The 16,883-nt window shown below is 44.1% G+C and overlaps 1 protein-coding gene across 3 annotated transcripts in view; it reads right to left on the reverse strand.

Moving 5' to 3' along the window:
• Kcnk9 (potassium two pore domain channel subfamily K member 9) overlaps positions 1-16,883 on the reverse strand; it is a 41,521-nt gene that overhangs the window by 4,892 nt on the left and 19,746 nt on the right. The window contains exons 2-3 of one of the 3 annotated variants that reach the window (XM_013124768.3): positions 5,028-5,936; positions 8-4,897 (exon numbers count right to left, since the gene is read on the reverse strand). In XM_013124768.3, the coding sequence (XP_012980222.2) occupies positions 5,071-5,936 (866 nt within the window). In that variant the 3' untranslated portion in view covers positions 8-4,897; positions 5,028-5,070. Of the gene's footprint in view, positions 1-7; positions 5,937-16,883 lie in introns of those variants that run through there. The other 2 variants (XM_013124769.3, XM_005085444.4) reach the window with 2 other exon arrangements.

Consider the following 16,883-nt stretch of genomic DNA (forward strand, 5'->3'; position numbering starts at 1 on the left):
AACAATATTTATTATAACTTATTTATTCACAACAAAAGCAGTAGCCACAGAGGTCCCCAGAGAGACGAACATCAAATGCATAAATCAGGGCTACACAACATCAACTACATCATTTTCTTGTCAGCAGTTCCTTAACCCGAGGGAACAAGCAGACGACAGCAGATCACGGGCATTCTACAAGACTACAGGCCTGGAGTCCTCAAAATATCAATTGTCAAGAGACACAAACACAGTGAGGGAGATGCCCTCAATTGGGGGACTAGGAAACAACAAGACAAGCAGGTGTGGGGTGTGATCTTGGATGGTGTCTTAGATTCACAAACAAGCTCAGTAGGACACTTTGGGGACACTTGGGGAATTCTTTATACAGATTATATTATTATATTAGATGTTCTTATACTAAGTTTCTTAGGTGTGACAATGGCACTATTACGTAAGAGAATGCACTTTTCATGGGAAATATACAATGTCATCTTTGGCTGAACTATCTAAAAGCTGTAGACATCACGACACCTTCTCTTCCAACCATCTCAGTGTTGAAGGGGTACTGAGGCTGGGGTTCTGGGTGAAAGGTATAAGAAAACCCATGGTGTTGTTCTATCAACTTTTCTGTCACCCTTGAATTTTTTTCAGAATTGGTGTCAGTGGAATCCTGATCATAGACTTTTGTTTTCCTGAAGCAGCAACCTCTACCAACATGTGGTCAAGATGGGACCACAGAGAGTCAATGTAAGCCCAGTACTGTAGGGAACCCACGATGTGTTATACCATGTTCTACACAATGACCAGTGCTCTATGCCTGCACTTGTGTCTCTTTGCCTTCCCAGAACTCCAACTCCCACCATAAGTTTGGCTGGGTTTTTGATGGCTCAGTCTTCAAATGTGACCAGATCATCCAAACCGAAAGTCCTTATGGGTAAAGCTCATTTGTGCTACCCTCACTGTATCTTCATGTCAAAGAGAAAGCCACAGAGGCTCAAGGAACGAAATGACTTCCAAGAAGCCAGTGAAGCAAGACAGAAAAACCATTCCCTGTCCTACTACTCTTTCTTCACCCAGGATGCCTTCCGGGTCCTGAAAAGACCTTGACTCTGGAGGAAACTGCATCTCAGATGTGTGTGAAAGTCATAACCACTTTCAAAACTAAGTCATAATTAACAGCAAGCTTGGAGCTGTTAGAATGGACACATTCTACAATATATCTCAGATCTCATACCTCTGTGGATACTCTCAATATAGGGCTCAGTATTTTAGAAAGAATATGTGGATATGAGGCTGGAGAGCCCATGATGAGTGATTATTTTCTGATCTCTTTCTTTCTCTCAGAGCACACAGACAAAAAGATTTCCAAGGAGCCCTTATCCCTCTAGATTCCAGCTGGAATGGGTGGTACTGGGACTCAAGGTCCATACAGATTTCACATCAGGATGAAACCGATTAAAACAATGACTGTCTCAGCTTATCTACATACCCTCCAGATGTCTTCTCCATCAGGCATACAGAAAACATCTACTATGGCCATGCTGAGTGCTGGCACTCCTGTCAATAAATCACCTACCGTGGCTCTCACAGCCTTCCCAGGAGAATGGTAGGTTGATCATAGGATTGCTGGTCTTAGAAACTGCTGCCTTGGCCTCCAGACTGAGCGGGACAATCAGAAAGCACAGAACTGGGAGCCTCACAGAGAATCTCAAAATGCAGAGAGGGTGATTCCCTCTGATGTTCAAAGTCTAATAGGCTAATGGGTGAGACAGCACCTTCTTCCTGGGTTGAATACCTTTAAGGGTCAAAATGGGATAAACACTAGAAATCATCAAGCCCAGAGCTCTGGGTTACTCCATAGCATTGTCTACTTCTTCCTGTCCTTAATGAAGTAAAGATGGAGATCACTTAGTGAAGAGTTCAAGTGAATCAGATATCTTAAGTATATACAAGGCAAATCGACTCCCAGGAACTGGACAACAAGCCAGGCTCCAGTTCCTGAAGCTGAGTCCCTTATGCAAACAACCTGGCATGAGGTCGTCTCCCTTGCGGTTGAAGGGGTTTGGCTAACTGCAGGGAAGGTTACAACAATCACTTGGCTGAAAGAAGTTGTCAAGAACATGACAGGGGGAGAAAGGCCTTGGCCAGAGACATAATACAGTCCAGAAGTAGGGTATCTTTGGAATGTTGTGTAGAACAGCAAGAAAGCAGCTAGGACAACAGCAAAACGAAGTGTGAAGACCTATATTCTTGACACATGCCCTCAGATATGTTGACCTTCCTGAACCTCAGTCTCCTCTTCTGAAAATGAGGGAGTCAGTGGTGATCCCCCTGCCTGGAGGCTCTCAGCCTCTACTGGTTGGTTCTTCATGGGAGTGGCCCACTCCCATCTTGCAAAGAGGAAAGTCTTTCAGGACATGACTTATCCCTGCCCTCACCCCAAGGGAGCACATCACTGGATGAGCCCAGAGAACAATCTCACCAGGTTCCCTGCTAAGGGACAAATGGGTCATTTGAGAGGTGCTCACAGGATGATAAGCCAAGACTCATTCCCTCCCTCCATCCTCTGATGTTGGGCTTGGAAGAGACACCTTGGTGCCCTTTCTTCCAAAGCTGAACTGGCAATGAACAGCCGAAGACACAGGAGGGCTACAAGAACGAATTCACTCTACAGATCTTTACCTTGCAGAAAGTAGGGTGAGTCAGCTAAGTGAGAATGAAGGAAGTGTTGTCTATACTTCTCTTGGAAGAGGGATCTTCCTGCCATTAAATCTTTCCAACACAATGGTCACTGTGTGACCACTTTGCACAGATACATGAGTGGGAAGCCAGCTCTGAAGATAGGCTGAGCCTATGTCCCTGTGACTTGACTCCTTGGCCTAACAACTGGCCCTGTGGAGACACAGAGCAGGGTCCCTCCTCCACTGGAAGGCTGAGTCAGGAGTCACGGAGTCTACTTTCTGGGCCCTTCTGAGTAGGGACTGAGAGTGGACCCTTAGTTTTCTCAGTGCCATATACAAATGAGAGGTGATCACACATACCCCCCATTTGAGGGCAAATCTTACAACAGTCTTCAGGGGCATTCCTACATGTGTTCCAGGAAGCCTCCTCCGAGGCATAAAGTGCTCTGCATGTAAGCATCAGGATTGTCACGCCTGTGACCCAAAAGAGCCAACAATCTCTTTGCAGAGCACACACATTCAAGAAGAGTGATTGCTTCTATTCTCTGGACAGACTTCAGAACCCTGTGCAGGGCATTCCATACAACAAAATCTCAAACAAGTCAACTGATAAAGACCTTGAAGTTTGTATATGTCAACTTTGGTCAAGAGAGTCTAAGGTTCACAGACTCCTTTTGTAGGTCCCATGTCCTAGACGAAGGGGGATATTTCAACAGGGGCGTAGCATTAAGTGCATGCATTGACTTTCCAGAGGAGTCCTGGATGCTCCTGGTTTCAGCCCAATGGCACACATGCTTGGGACTGGTGGCATTTGGATGATGTGTCCTTTAAGAAATCTTCAAAACCAGTAAGTGCGTTCCTTGTGCATGCGTAGTGTAGCCAAAGACCATTTCCATCCAAAAGCCAGGAACTTCCAGTGTACGAAGGAGTGGAAGGATGAGTGAGTGGGTGACTTTTAGAGATGACAGGGATGGCAATGAGAGAAATTAAGAGTCCCTCAGTGAATGTGGAGCTGAGCTGCCCTCAGACCCCTGCGATTGAAAGGGCCTACATACAATGTGCCATATAGTCTAGCCTAAACTGTCCCCTAAGGGGTTACCCTTTATTGAGAGTGGGGAAGAATTTCTCCACTACCTAGACAAAAGCATCCCCTGAGATTGACAACTTCCCAGTAGGCCAACATACAGCCTCTAAACTCTTCCTGAGACCAACGTGAACTTCTCCCTATTTATAGAGCAAATGCATTTAGAGAATCTTCCCTAAAATATATCTCTCTCTCTAAATATATATATATATATATATATTTAAACAAGGAATGCCCTGTCACTTTGTTATTAGGAAAAGAAACCACATTGTCATTCTGATACCCATTCTCATCCAAGCATTCCAAAACTAGTACTCTTATCCATGCAGTTAGAGGCTTCAGAGTCATCATCGTCATAGTCATCATCGTTAGGAAGAGGGAAATAATAAAATAGGTACTCTTGGGTCCCAACAATTTTCCTGTTTACCCTGACAACTCCAGCTGCAGGAAAAACTGTTGGAACTGGAAATGCTGAACTTAAAAATGTCTTGAGTAAGTTGACACTGGTGACTTCTGACTATCCCTTTGCAACCTTTGCTTTCTTATGTCAAATGATACATACGTGCTTCTTAAGATTTAATTTTAAACTGGAAAGCTAACCTGATCCCTGTGGTGAATGATATTCAGAAACTAGCCATTTGAAATATGGCAATATGACACATCTTGGGTCAAAAGTGCTTTTATGGGGTGTGCTCAATTTGGCAAGGTGATCAGCCTCGCAGGGTTTAGTTTGTTTGGAAGCAGCCTCAAGGAGACCATTAATGAAATTGTATGAGTGAGAAGGGAAGTGAACACCTGATACTTTCCACCTTGTCCCACAACACACCTGCACACAGAAGCACACATACTCATTTTGCACACTCGTGCATACAGCCACCCAGTCCTTGGGGAAGAAGAGAGGAGTTAGGTCAGAGACATCACTACAGGTAGGCAGTCAAAGGCTTCGGGTTGGGCATCCTCTCAGCTCTGTCTTGGTGCTCTTGTTCTCATACCTGTCCTAGGAAAGCCATCCCAGAGAGAGGAGGCAGGGTAGGGAGAAATGTAAGGCATAGCTCTGCTGGGGAGAAAGCAAGGAATCCATGCTTCATGCTCAGGTGCGAGTTTCAGAGAGGATTGGGCCTTTGTTTTCCCTTTGGACAGCTCTGCCTAGCTGGAAAGGTGGGAAAGAAATGAAAGGAGGAAAGGAGGAAGAAAAGAATAATGATGATGAGCGTAATCACAAAAAAGAGTAATAACAAATAAATAAGGAGGGAAAGAGGAGCTGGACCAATGGAACTTACATCGGCATGACAAATGACTCTTCTGTTTACTTCCCTCCCATACTTAGATGGACTTGCGACGGAGGGCCAGCCTGTGGTTCTCCCCGCAGGTGTGCATCCCGTGAACGATGGGGCCAAACGGGGTACGGAAACAGCTGTGCTTCAGTTCGCTTGCGGAGATCTCTTGAACCCTGCAGGAAACGGAGTGGACAGTAGCCCGGACGTGTCTGTGTCCCACAGCAGAAGCAGCAGCAACGACAGCAACGTCTTCAGGGACATCATCATCTTCATCCTGGGCGCCAGCACCACGCGGGAAGCAGAGATAGCACAGGGTCCTGCCGTATCTCTTCAGGAAGGACCGAGCCTGCCAAGCACGGGGGCCGCCTGGCACACGGATGACCACGCCGCTCTGGTTTCCAGCAAGTATTCGCGCAACTTCTCCCTCCAGCAGCTCCTCGTCGGTGTTCATGGTCAGGAATCGCAGGACCACGAGATTGAGAAAGGCACCGATGACGGTCAAGCCCACCAGGATATACATGAAGCTGAAGGCCACGTAGAATGGCTTCCTCTGCAGAGCACCTTTGGACTGCAGGGCCACGAAGTCGCCGAATCCTATAGTAGTCAGTGTGATGAAGCAGTAGTAGTAGGCGTGAAAGAAGCTCCAGTCCTCACACCGGGAGAAGGCAGCCGCTCCAAGGCACAGGGTGCCCATACAGGAGAAGAAGCCGACGGTCACCATGTTTTCCATGGAAACTTCAGTGTTGCGCATGCCGCAACACTTCTTGAAACGCTTCAGCAGGCAGCGCACGAAGGTGTTCATGCGCTCACCCAAGCTCTGAAACATGACCAGCGTCAGAGGGATGCCCAGCACAGCATAGAACATACAGAAGGCCTTGCCAGCATCTGTGCCAGGTGCAGCGTGTCCATAGCCTATGGGAAGGACAAGAAGAGTGGGGACATTGGTCAGAAAAAGTTCTGTGAGGTTCGGGAATAACGATGGAAATGTTGGGCATTTCTAACAGCGAGGAGATTGGAGCATAGAAAGACAAACGACCAGTTCAGAAGTCCCATGAGCACTGGGGTAGGAGAGATTTGCAATACAAAGGGATCTGGCAGACAGATTAAGCACCTCTAACCTCAAAAATGTAAAATAAAAAAAAATCCAACAAAACCCAAAACTTTCATTTTGTGACTGTCTCATGCAGTCTAAACTAACCTCAAATTCTTTGTGTAGATGAGGCTGCCCCTGAACTCCTGATCCCCTACCTCCACTTTCCAAGTGCTGGGATTACAGACATATGCTCTCAAGACTTCTGGGGTATCAGCATGATGCCACAAATAGAAGATTCCGTACAGAGAAACTTTGTGCTTGAATTTTTTGTAAAAAAAAAAAAAAAAGCACACATCAGTTAAGCGATAAGAAAGCTGAAGGGGTCTGCTGGAGCACAGGCAGAGAAAAATGACACAAACACTACAGAAACAACAGCACCTAGACTACTGACTTCTAATCATAAGCAGTGGAGAGCAGGAAGCAATTGGAGCCATGTCAACACAGAGTCAAGGGGGAAAAAAAAACATTAACTAAGAATTCCACACCCAAAGGAGACAACCTTCTTTTTGAGCTTTTCAAGGGAGGAGACTTCAACACCGTCAGATCTTCACAGGGCACTTATTAGAGTAGGAGGCCCTGCCCAAAAGAAGACACCAGATGGAAATTTGAGTCTTCAGGGAAAAGTGAATCCGTGAGGTAGTAAATATAAAACACGGATGGGATTCCCACTCCTCCTCTATGGAGCTCACCTGCATAGCAGATATCAAAGTCAGAGAGCTGCTGGGAACTCAGTAAGCACCTATCAGTTCTACATGGGATATATTTAATGGAGGAAATCAACACAGCATCATACAGGTCAAAAGCTGTGGGCTAGGTCTTACTGTCCCTGTCCGTCTCTCATGTTCAAGTCTAGCTCAAAGAGCACTTCCAAAGCCTCCAACACAAGCCTTTTTTTTCATTTAGACAAGGTCTCACTCTCTAGTACAGTCTGGCCTGGAACTTACTACATAGCTTTGCCTTGAGTTCACAGAAATCCCCCTGTCTCAGTCACCTAAATGTCTGAATGGCAGGCAGGCATGAGCTGCCACTAAAGGCTTTCAGAAGCCATCTTTGAATTCTCACTACAGTGCAGTCTTGCCTAGTAGTCAAGATTGGCACTTGAAGCGGGCCAATTGGGCTTGAGCCCAGATTGCCACCTTAGAGACAACAGTCAGGATCCTCCATCTCCTAGACTCATTCTTCTGTTTATCATGTTTACTATGACTGCCCAGGGCCTGGCGCCAGGTGAGGGTGCCCTGTTTCCTTCTCCAGCATGGAGAAGATAGTGTTAGGGAATTTGATACTGGAAAGGAATAAAATGCTTATGAATGACAGAGTTTTTTTTTTATCACAATAGGGATTAAAGCAGAAACCCCAATGAAGGATGATGACTCAGGGTGGCTTTGAGAAGAGACATGCTGGGGGAGGGGCTAACCTCAGCCCCTATGCTTCTGCTCACAATGCAGCTAGCCTCCCATTCATCCTCCCACACGCTCTCAAAATTCTTTAGACCTCACTTCCCTCTCCTGTAAAGACTACATGAGGAGATGCAATCTCTTTAAGTCGTGTGGCATTTTTATAGCTTGCTCTCCTGAATTTAGTCTTTCCTTTGGATGAGGGAGGTGTCAGTTTGTAGTTATCGCATGCTAATCCATCTCTTATTCACAGAGCCCTCTGTGTTCTGCAGAGGGAAACCTGGCAGATGGTTTTATGTAATGAAAACGTGAACACCCCTCTATGTGCTTCTCCGATGCCCCGGAGAAACATGGCTTCCCAGTCAGTTTCCTTTAACTTTGTATCTTAAAGGTGCAAATGAATCCCAAATACATTTTGTAACATGTAAATGAAAAGCATGATTTTTTTTTCCTGGAATGTGGGCAAAGGAAAGGGCTGAGATGGCTTCCGTCTGTAAAAGGTTCACAAAACCCTGTCTCATAGGGCAATGTGGTGCCGCGGAGACGCCTGCCTAGACTGTGATGTGAGCCCCAAGCCACACATCAGTTGCCTGGGATGGGACACACTCCAGCCTCCAAGTATCTTAGGCTTGGATTCACAGCTTCTCCGTGCTTTTAAGAAAGGCTGGGGCTCCATGTCTTCCTCCACACAAGCTTGCTTTTAGAAGCAGCTCTGGAAATGCTGTCCACAAAGAGCCCACGGGGTGGCAGGATGGCGGAAGCTTTGGCCTGTGCTCGGCCTCGGCCTACCACCAGAGGAACAAGGGTGCCCTCTGGCGGACGATCTAGAGTCACAGGGGACACTCACCAAACTTTTTCACTGGCAAAATTTTATTACAGGTGGATTTTTCTCTTGGAAATCAACAGCATTTGGGCACAAATAAAATATAAGAACAGTAATGACCAGTGTTTACTGAGAGCCTGTGGTACCAGAAGCTGAGCTAAAAAAAAAAAAAAAAAAAAAACCTTTTTACACTCAATAGCTTATCTCCTGGGGAAAGAGAGTGAAAAAAAAAATTCATTTTTTAACCTTTCCAGGTAGTCAATATTCTCTCCAGCATTGATGAGGTAGGGCCCATGATGTTGGGCATTTAGTATGGTGATTTTCTAAGTTCCCATGACAAACTGGTCTAGGCCTTGATCCTAAGCCCCTACTGTCAGCCACACCCACAATGCAAATGAGGTGTCAACACTGACCCCTTGGTCAGAAAATGGAAACTCTGGGTCCTCCCATTGCATCCACAGGAAATCTTCACCTCCTGCTACTCTTTCCTGTACTCCACCATCCAAAATCTCTATGTGAAGAGACAAGTCAAAGACTCATAAGGAAAAACAGGATAGAAATCTGGCTGATGTTTGAGAAGTGTGTGATAAAAATCTTTTTTAAAAATCAGTGCTAGTTGGCAGCCACGGAGCCTTAGGTAGGCTTGGTTCAGCAGGAGGAAGTGCTCACTGTTTCTCTCCCTAGGCTAAGGGTGTCAGCTCAAATGGCTTTGGGTCACCTATAGTGAAGCAAGACTTAGGGATGATCAGAAGTAAGAGATGATGTGGCCTTGACAGCCTTCACATTTCACATGATCTCTGGCCTCTGACATCTCTACAGCAGTCCATTCTGGAAGCTAGCCTGGATTATTCACACTGATCTCTATTATGCTGGTGTGTCCCTCCCCCCAGAGACACAAGAGAACTGGATTTCCAAACCCTGAATGAGGACTTAAACTCACAGTCTTACTATGTTTTGTCTTATGACACAGTGTGCCGTTGTGGGCTGTGGTGAGACAGGGAGTTGGATGGATCCCAAGGGGCCAACAAGGTCCCCAAAGACAAGTATCTACCTATTTAAGCTTCTTGGCTGAAGCTTCACAGTGAGAAAACCAAGTGGAGCATTGTCCTTGATTTCCTCCCTAAGAAGGCAAGGAGGACAGTTGCTGGGGTGGACACTTGTGCATCTGTCACAACCAATTCCCATCATCCAGCATTGTGAAACATCACGAGCAAAGGGTACAGGCAGGCACTGCCTGGGGATGCATGGTTTCCATAACCACTGCATGAGAACAGCTAAAGATGGATGACCCTAGTCCTAGTGGTCTTCCTCAATAGCTCAGCTTTCTGGCCCAGGCAAGTCACCTAAACATGCAGGGATGGAGACACAAAAACCCAAACAAGAAAAGAAGTGAAACTATCCCCACCCACCCAATCCTGATTATCTTCTAGACTTCCAGCCAATTCTTTTTAGTTTTCTTGCTGATTTTTAGACTATCCTTCTTTGAAAGTTGCTGGCTACAGGAATAATAATTTCTCACTGGCAAAATTCACATAGTAGAAAGAAACAAGAGAAAACAGAAGAGAGATGAAAATTCATGGACATCTCTCCATCTTTCCACTCAGACCTGGGAACCTTTTTTATGTTTCCCAAATTCTATTCCTAAATGAATTTTCCAAAGCTTTGAGAAAACGGCACATAAGCAATTATAAGGAAATGCTAACACCAGTCTCTTGCCAAAAGCATTCTTCAGAAGCATCATTTTTAATTTATCAACTCCAAGTAGAGGCGCCACAAATTCTTCACCTAAATAGACTAAATGCAGAATGTGTTGGACTCTAATTTGCTTCTGTTGCTAACAACCATTTGTATTTTAGCCAAAAGCACACTGTTCCTGGCCTGGGAGGTTTTACTTCAAAAGCAAAGATGAGAAACCAAGTAAGAGCCAGCAATTGGGCTGGACTAGATCCTAACACCAATAATAACAGTGTTCTAGAGTGGCACACCCACAGTTGTAGATGACCCCTTTACTTCCTAGAGGAAGAGGTACTTGGGAAGGTCAAGTATTTTCCCAGGTCCAGTAAATTACAAGCAGTGACAGTAAGAGGGCCACCCTGAGTTCTCTGACCCCAAAGCCTTAACTCTTCTCAGGGTAGTATGTACATGGGTGGATGGATGCAACCAGGACTAGAATCTGCAGGTGTGCAACATGTTCCTTAAGGAAAGAAGCTGAAAAGAATAGGAACAAAAGAACAGAGCCTCGGGTACACACATGCTCTACACTAAAAGATTAATGTTTGTTTCATGGGAGGTTTAGAAGAAAAGTGAAAATGGCAGAAAAGATTATCTAAAGAAATAATGGACAAAACCATTCAAACCTTGATGAAAATGTTAATCTGAACATCTAAGAAGCTTAACAAATGCCAAAAAGGATGAACTTCGAAAGATCCATGCCTAGACACATCATGTTTAAGCTACTATAAGTGCAAGATGATAACATGATGCTAAAAACAAACAAGAGAAAAGCAATTCATTGTTAGAACGACACAATAAGGTTCATGAATGACTTCTCATGCCAAGCCAAAATCCAGACCACAAAGGGATGGCATGGCCAATGTACTGGAAGAAAGTGATAACCAAGAATTTTACATTCACTTAAACTATTCTGCAAATTCACAAAAATTAAGATGTTCTCAGATAGCGAATTGACATGGCTAAAGGTATGAACAAAAGTGGGAGTCAATCAAAAAATTCTATATTCCTCTAAAAAACAAAGGCATTAAGATAGTCCCACATAAATAAACAACAACAAAAGGAAAAACTAAAAGTATTTGTTGCTAACAGAGCTGTACTACAATGACTATTTTTAAAGTTCATATGATTGAAGTGAAAAAACTCAGTAACTCAGATTCATAAAAAGAATTAGATTGGCAACAAAGGTAACAACATATGTAAATACACAAGAGCATCATATCCTTTTATTCATAATCTTTCTCCATCTATGTAAAATGCAGCTACTTAACTTATAGAGTAATAATTACAAAGGAGTGTTGATAAAGGAATGATAAATAGGTGCCTTAATTTAGTTCAGTTCTCAGCAACCACCTAGCAGCTCAAAAACACCTGCAACTACAGTTCCAGAGAATGTGATGCCTTCCTTTGATTTCCATGGGCACTAGGCAGGGGAAAACATACATACCTGTAGGTGAACACTTATGCACAAAAAATGAAAATTAATATTTTAAAGTGAAGGTGTGGATGTAATGATTTCACTAAAAAAAAATAGGTGCCTTAATATTTTACTGGTACCACAATAATGAGAGAAGGAATGGATCTATGTTAGAAAAAAACCTTTTGTGAACCACTGAAGTTGTAAGATAATATCAACTCCAACTAGCTGTTTTTAAAGATGCCCATTGTTATTTCCAGAGACTAATTCAAATCATAAAAGAAATAACACAAGAATAAAAATGACACACTAGAAAATATCTACTTACCACAAAAGAAACCAGTAATGGAGAAACACAAAACACAAGTAGAATAATGTCAAATTTAACACCTTCCGGATCAGTAAGTACATTAAGTGTAAATTAAACACACACTCCAATCAGCAGAAGTTGGAAGATAGACAAAAACAAAACAAAAGCTATGCTCCAAGAACATGCTGCTGTCTATAAAAGATACACTTTAAATTCAAAGACATGAGCAGCCTTTGAAGGACGGACACAAGGCATGTCATACAAACTGGCCAAAAAAGCTAGCATGCCAGTACTAGCATTGCGTCCTAAAGAATACATGTCACTAGAGGGGAAAAAAGCTTTGAAGTGGTAAGAGAGTTGTTGTATCAAGAAGGTGCTACAATCGTGTGTGTGTGTGTGTGTGTGTGTGTGTGTGTGTGTCCCAAACAGAATGTCCTGATGCAATGGCTACCTAAACCTTGTCACTGTCTCAGCCAGCAGCCACACCATTGAGGCTGCTCTTCCCATTGTCCATTGAGGAGATCTGGGTGTCTATAATTTATCATTCCCTCTCCAGGGTCCTACAGAAGAAATGGATCTACCAGGTACTTCTCATGCTGGAGAGGAGCCACAGAGGCTCAACCCTAGGTCATAGCTAAAACAATTCCTAGTGACCAACAAACTTGGTTTTCCTCCCCTTATTCTCCAAGGCCCAGAATAAGGAGGTGGCTGTATCCAGCAGTGGGTAGGATGAGACCTGCAGTATAGAGCAGTTGCCCTCAAGTGGCACCTGGATCCTCTCCCTTCTCTGAGGTGGCCACGGGACTCCTCTGATCCAAGGTTCAGCAGCAAGACAGGTTCCATTGCTGTCTCCTTAGCACCACGGTTGGCCAAACCATACATCTATTCATCTGAAGCATCACTCTGCTGTCTGTAAACCTTTTCTGTTGCCATTGTAGCAGATAGAAGAAAGTTAAACCCAGAACTGCCATGAAACCCAGCCACCCCACTCCTAGGGATATAACCAAAAGAGGCAGAGAGCAGGAATCTGGGTAATAAATACATATGCAGGTGCACAGTAGCATTCCTGCAGAGGTCTGTAAACCCCCAGCTTCCTCATAACCAGATCACACAAGCAAAATGTGGCACATTTCAATGGGCTATCATCTTGATATAAAACAGAACGAGAAGCTAATGCTCATTATGTGTATAAACCCCCAAAAAATACTCTGCTAAGTGAAGAGGCCAAAAGCCAAATGTCACAGGATACCATTTTTAGTATCCAGCCCCACAGAGACAAAAAGTGAATTCATGGTTGTGGAGGGAAGGGAAGAGATAATGGGAGTGGATGACTGGTGATAGGGGTAAGACATTGCTTAGGTATGAAATGCATAGAACTAGACAGAGGTAATGGTTGCTCAATGCTGAAGTTAAATACCACTGAACTGAGTGTTGTCCAATAGTTCTATATTATGTATTTTGCCTAAATTCAAACAGGAGCATGGAGTTGCTGGGCTTGGTTTCTGAAACATGTTGTTCCCAGAAGTTTTCATTCTAGGTCTCCTGTCTCCAAACCCATGTTCTCTCCTCAACTTCTCATCACACCACCAGATGCCCTGCAATAATGATGGTGTTGCCTCCAAATGAACCTAGTGTGAGTCAGAAATATTGAAAGTCAAAAGTGCATTGAATATACCTGTTGTCATGTGTCTTGAGCATCTTCCATTCCCTAGAATACAGACAGAATACCACAGTGCAGAGCTCTAGCCCAGAGGTCATAAGTTCCCCCTTATGCTCACATGGCATGAGGTAACTGCAGCATCTTCCACTGTCTAGACTATAAGCACTACTAACTCTAGGGAAGATAAAAATTCAGAATTTGATTTTTTGCTAAACATACATTGCTTTTTATCTATGACAAAATTGAGTCATCATAAGCTAGGCTTGTCTGTATGTCTAAGGAAGAAAACAGACTACATATGTGTAAATGGGCTCTCCCCTGCTCTGTCCTTGGCTTGGGGATGCCTCGTACTGTGACCCCATCCCAACATCATAAAAGGAGATTCTACTAATGCTGTCTGCCTTAATGTTCTTCCAGAATGATAGCCTCATACTGAGAGTTGAGGGCTAAATGACCACTTGTCTATCTTCCAAATGGAAGTATATGGGACTTACCGGTCTTTTGGGAGTCCTAAGTATACAAAGCACTGGTACTGCCAAATGCTACTGACTACTAGTGATCAGGAGCTCTAACCTACATGTAGAAAGGTCTGAGCCCTGTCCAAACCTTGCTGCCCAAGCCTCAGTGCTCACCTGGGCCTCTCCAATAGTCTGATGCTGCCAAGCTTGGCAGAGCCTGGTCTGGGCTCCTACTCTAGATTTATGTTAGCATCAGAATTTGATGTGTCAGGATCGAGCTGGGGATGAAGCCAGATGCCCACATATATGAGAGCATTGTGAGGATGGCTTACTGCTGTATCTCATGACATTTGTAGGATCCCCATCTGTTGTCTCCGTAAACACATCCTTCAGCTATTCACAGGATATCCATATGATGGGATACAGAAGTAATGGCCCCAATGTCTACCTTCATGCCCAACACACACCGGATACTAATGAATATATCAGTGGAATCCAAACTACCAGCCCTGTGATTTCCAAGAGGGCAGGGAGTCACTCTCTTAAAGTGTATTATATCTCAAGAATATAACTGGGAATGGTAAATATCATGAACATATTTTCTGTCCATTTTCTTTTATCATAACATAATGAAAAGAAAACAGGAAATGTTTTATTTCCTTGTGCTCTCTCTGCTTTGCGTCTAAGGAAGACTGAAGTTCCTGTTCCCTCCCTCATCTCAGGGCCTAGACCAATCTTGACTTACCCACTATATACAAATTCTTGTTTAATCAACACTCAAAACTCAGATCCAAAGACTTATGAAGACATACTTTCAAAACCTGTAAAGCTCTCTGCAAACATAAGGCTGCATTTATCGGCTCAGGAAAATCCATCAAAATCCATCTTCTACACCTGACTGTCTGGTACCTGTCTACTCCACACTGTGTGAGAACTCACCTAATGCTGTGTTGTGCCCAGGTCCTAGAACCTGAGAGAAGGAAGGGAAAGCTAAGATTTAAGTTCTCTCCTATCACCCAGAGTATCAAGACAATGGCAAAGAGCCACATGACCAGCTAGATATAAGCCTAGATGTGCCTAACCCAGTGCCACCTGAACAATTAATTCCCTTGGAAAATAGATTTCTAGTTTTCTACCCTGTGGGGTGAATATGCTGTAATGGAAAGAAATGAAACCACCAGAAGGTTAGGAGTAAGCTCAGGGTAGCTGAGATTAACTCAGATTTTCTGTATATAGCAGGGAAGGATGGGACTGTTTCCAATATTTACATGAACAGCATAAGCTATCAAAACTTTGGTGCCCAGGGTCCATAGCACTGAGCTTTCCTCTCTGCAATGCTCAAGGAACAGAGCTTCCAGAAAAGAAGCCAGTACCATAGCACATCCAGATCCTGCCAGGAGGCTGGGCCATCAACTGTGTCCAATAGACAGATATGTCCAGTAGACAGACAGGCAGACATTCTCCTATCCCTTGACCTGACATTGTTCAGCCACCCCTCATACCTCTTCCCTTTTTCATCAATCATCTTGTCACATACCCCTCAGTAAACCTCAGATCCCTGACTTTCTGGATGGTGCCTCTAAGACCACAGAGCCCTTTCCCCCTCAGGCCATGCCCCAAGCTCTCCCCTCAGCTAGAGTGACAGAAGAGGACATAAAGACTCCTCAGTGGCTCTCAAACTAAAAATTTGGTCTTCTTCAAGAGTCTTTTGTTTGGGTGTCAATTTGATCCACCCCCCCCAACCCCCAACTCTTGTCACAGCACCATGCTCAAATCTTTCCAAACGTCCAGGGATACTACAAGATTCACACAGTTGACTGTAAGTGCCAAATTCATTGTCAGTGGTGGTCTCTAGTAGGGAAAGCAGATTATCCATGTAATTCGTCTACCATCTACTTTGGGGCTCAGTACAACAGGAAACACAGATTACAGTACTGGGACAGAAGAGTAGATGGATGAAAGAATGGTTGCTTGGGAATAGATGGGTGGGCCAGTGGATGGAGAAATGGATGAACGGATGACGGGTGGAAGGTGAATTGATGATGAATGGATGATGCATGGAATATGGATGGAGATGAAAACGGATAGGGGGATTTATGCATAGCTGAAAGTTTGATAGAAAATAGAGTGGGTAGATGAGTAGATACATAGATGGATGAACAATGAATAAACAGATAGATGTGTGAAATAGAAAGGTAAGAGGATGAATAGGCAAACTGATGGGTAGCTGAGGGCTATATGGAGAGCAGATGGATGAATAGTGGACAGACAGATAGATGAGTAGATTATGGATGGATGGGTGGATGGATGGATGAAAAATGAGTGGACACATGAATGGTGAGTGAACAAATAATGGAAGTAATGGAAGGATGGATGCATGGTATATGATTGGAAGATTAATAGGTGCATGGGAACCAGGTGGAAGTGGATAGATGGATAATGTACAGACAAATAGATTGGTAGTGGATAGTGAAGAGATGAATGGATTTCTACATGGAATGTGATGGGAGATGGATTGGTAGATAGATAATGGAAGTTTAAAAACAGACATATGGGTGAATGGGTATATGGAATATGAATGGGAGATGCATGGGCAGATAGGTGGACAGATAGATAACTAGCTAATAGTACAAATAAGTAACTGGATGGGAGGAAGAAAATGGGTAAACAGATAGATGGGGATAGGACAAAGGATTTCTGGAAATAGATAGGCAGGTGAGAGACAGAAGAGCTGGGATTAGCCTAACTTGTCAGAATCTGAGTTCCCTGCTCTCCTCCACTCTCCTCTCTCAGATTCTGCTGGTGGGCAAGCTGATGGTGGTAAGGGTTAGACTCTTGTGGCCTCTGGTTGTTAGGCAGGAGATCAGTCCATCTCCTCCCTGCTCATTAGGTGTCTAGGACGGGTGTGGAGGGCTCCATCACCTCTGGTAGTCACAAGGAGCAAACAAAACAAAGCATTCACTCCTTCCTTGA

This window comes from Mesocricetus auratus, unplaced genomic scaffold (genome assembly GCF_017639785.1).
Source record: "Mesocricetus auratus isolate SY011 unplaced genomic scaffold, BCM_Maur_2.0 Super-Scaffold_100055, whole genome shotgun sequence".
Taxonomy (NCBI): domain Eukaryota; kingdom Metazoa; phylum Chordata; class Mammalia; order Rodentia; family Cricetidae; genus Mesocricetus; species Mesocricetus auratus.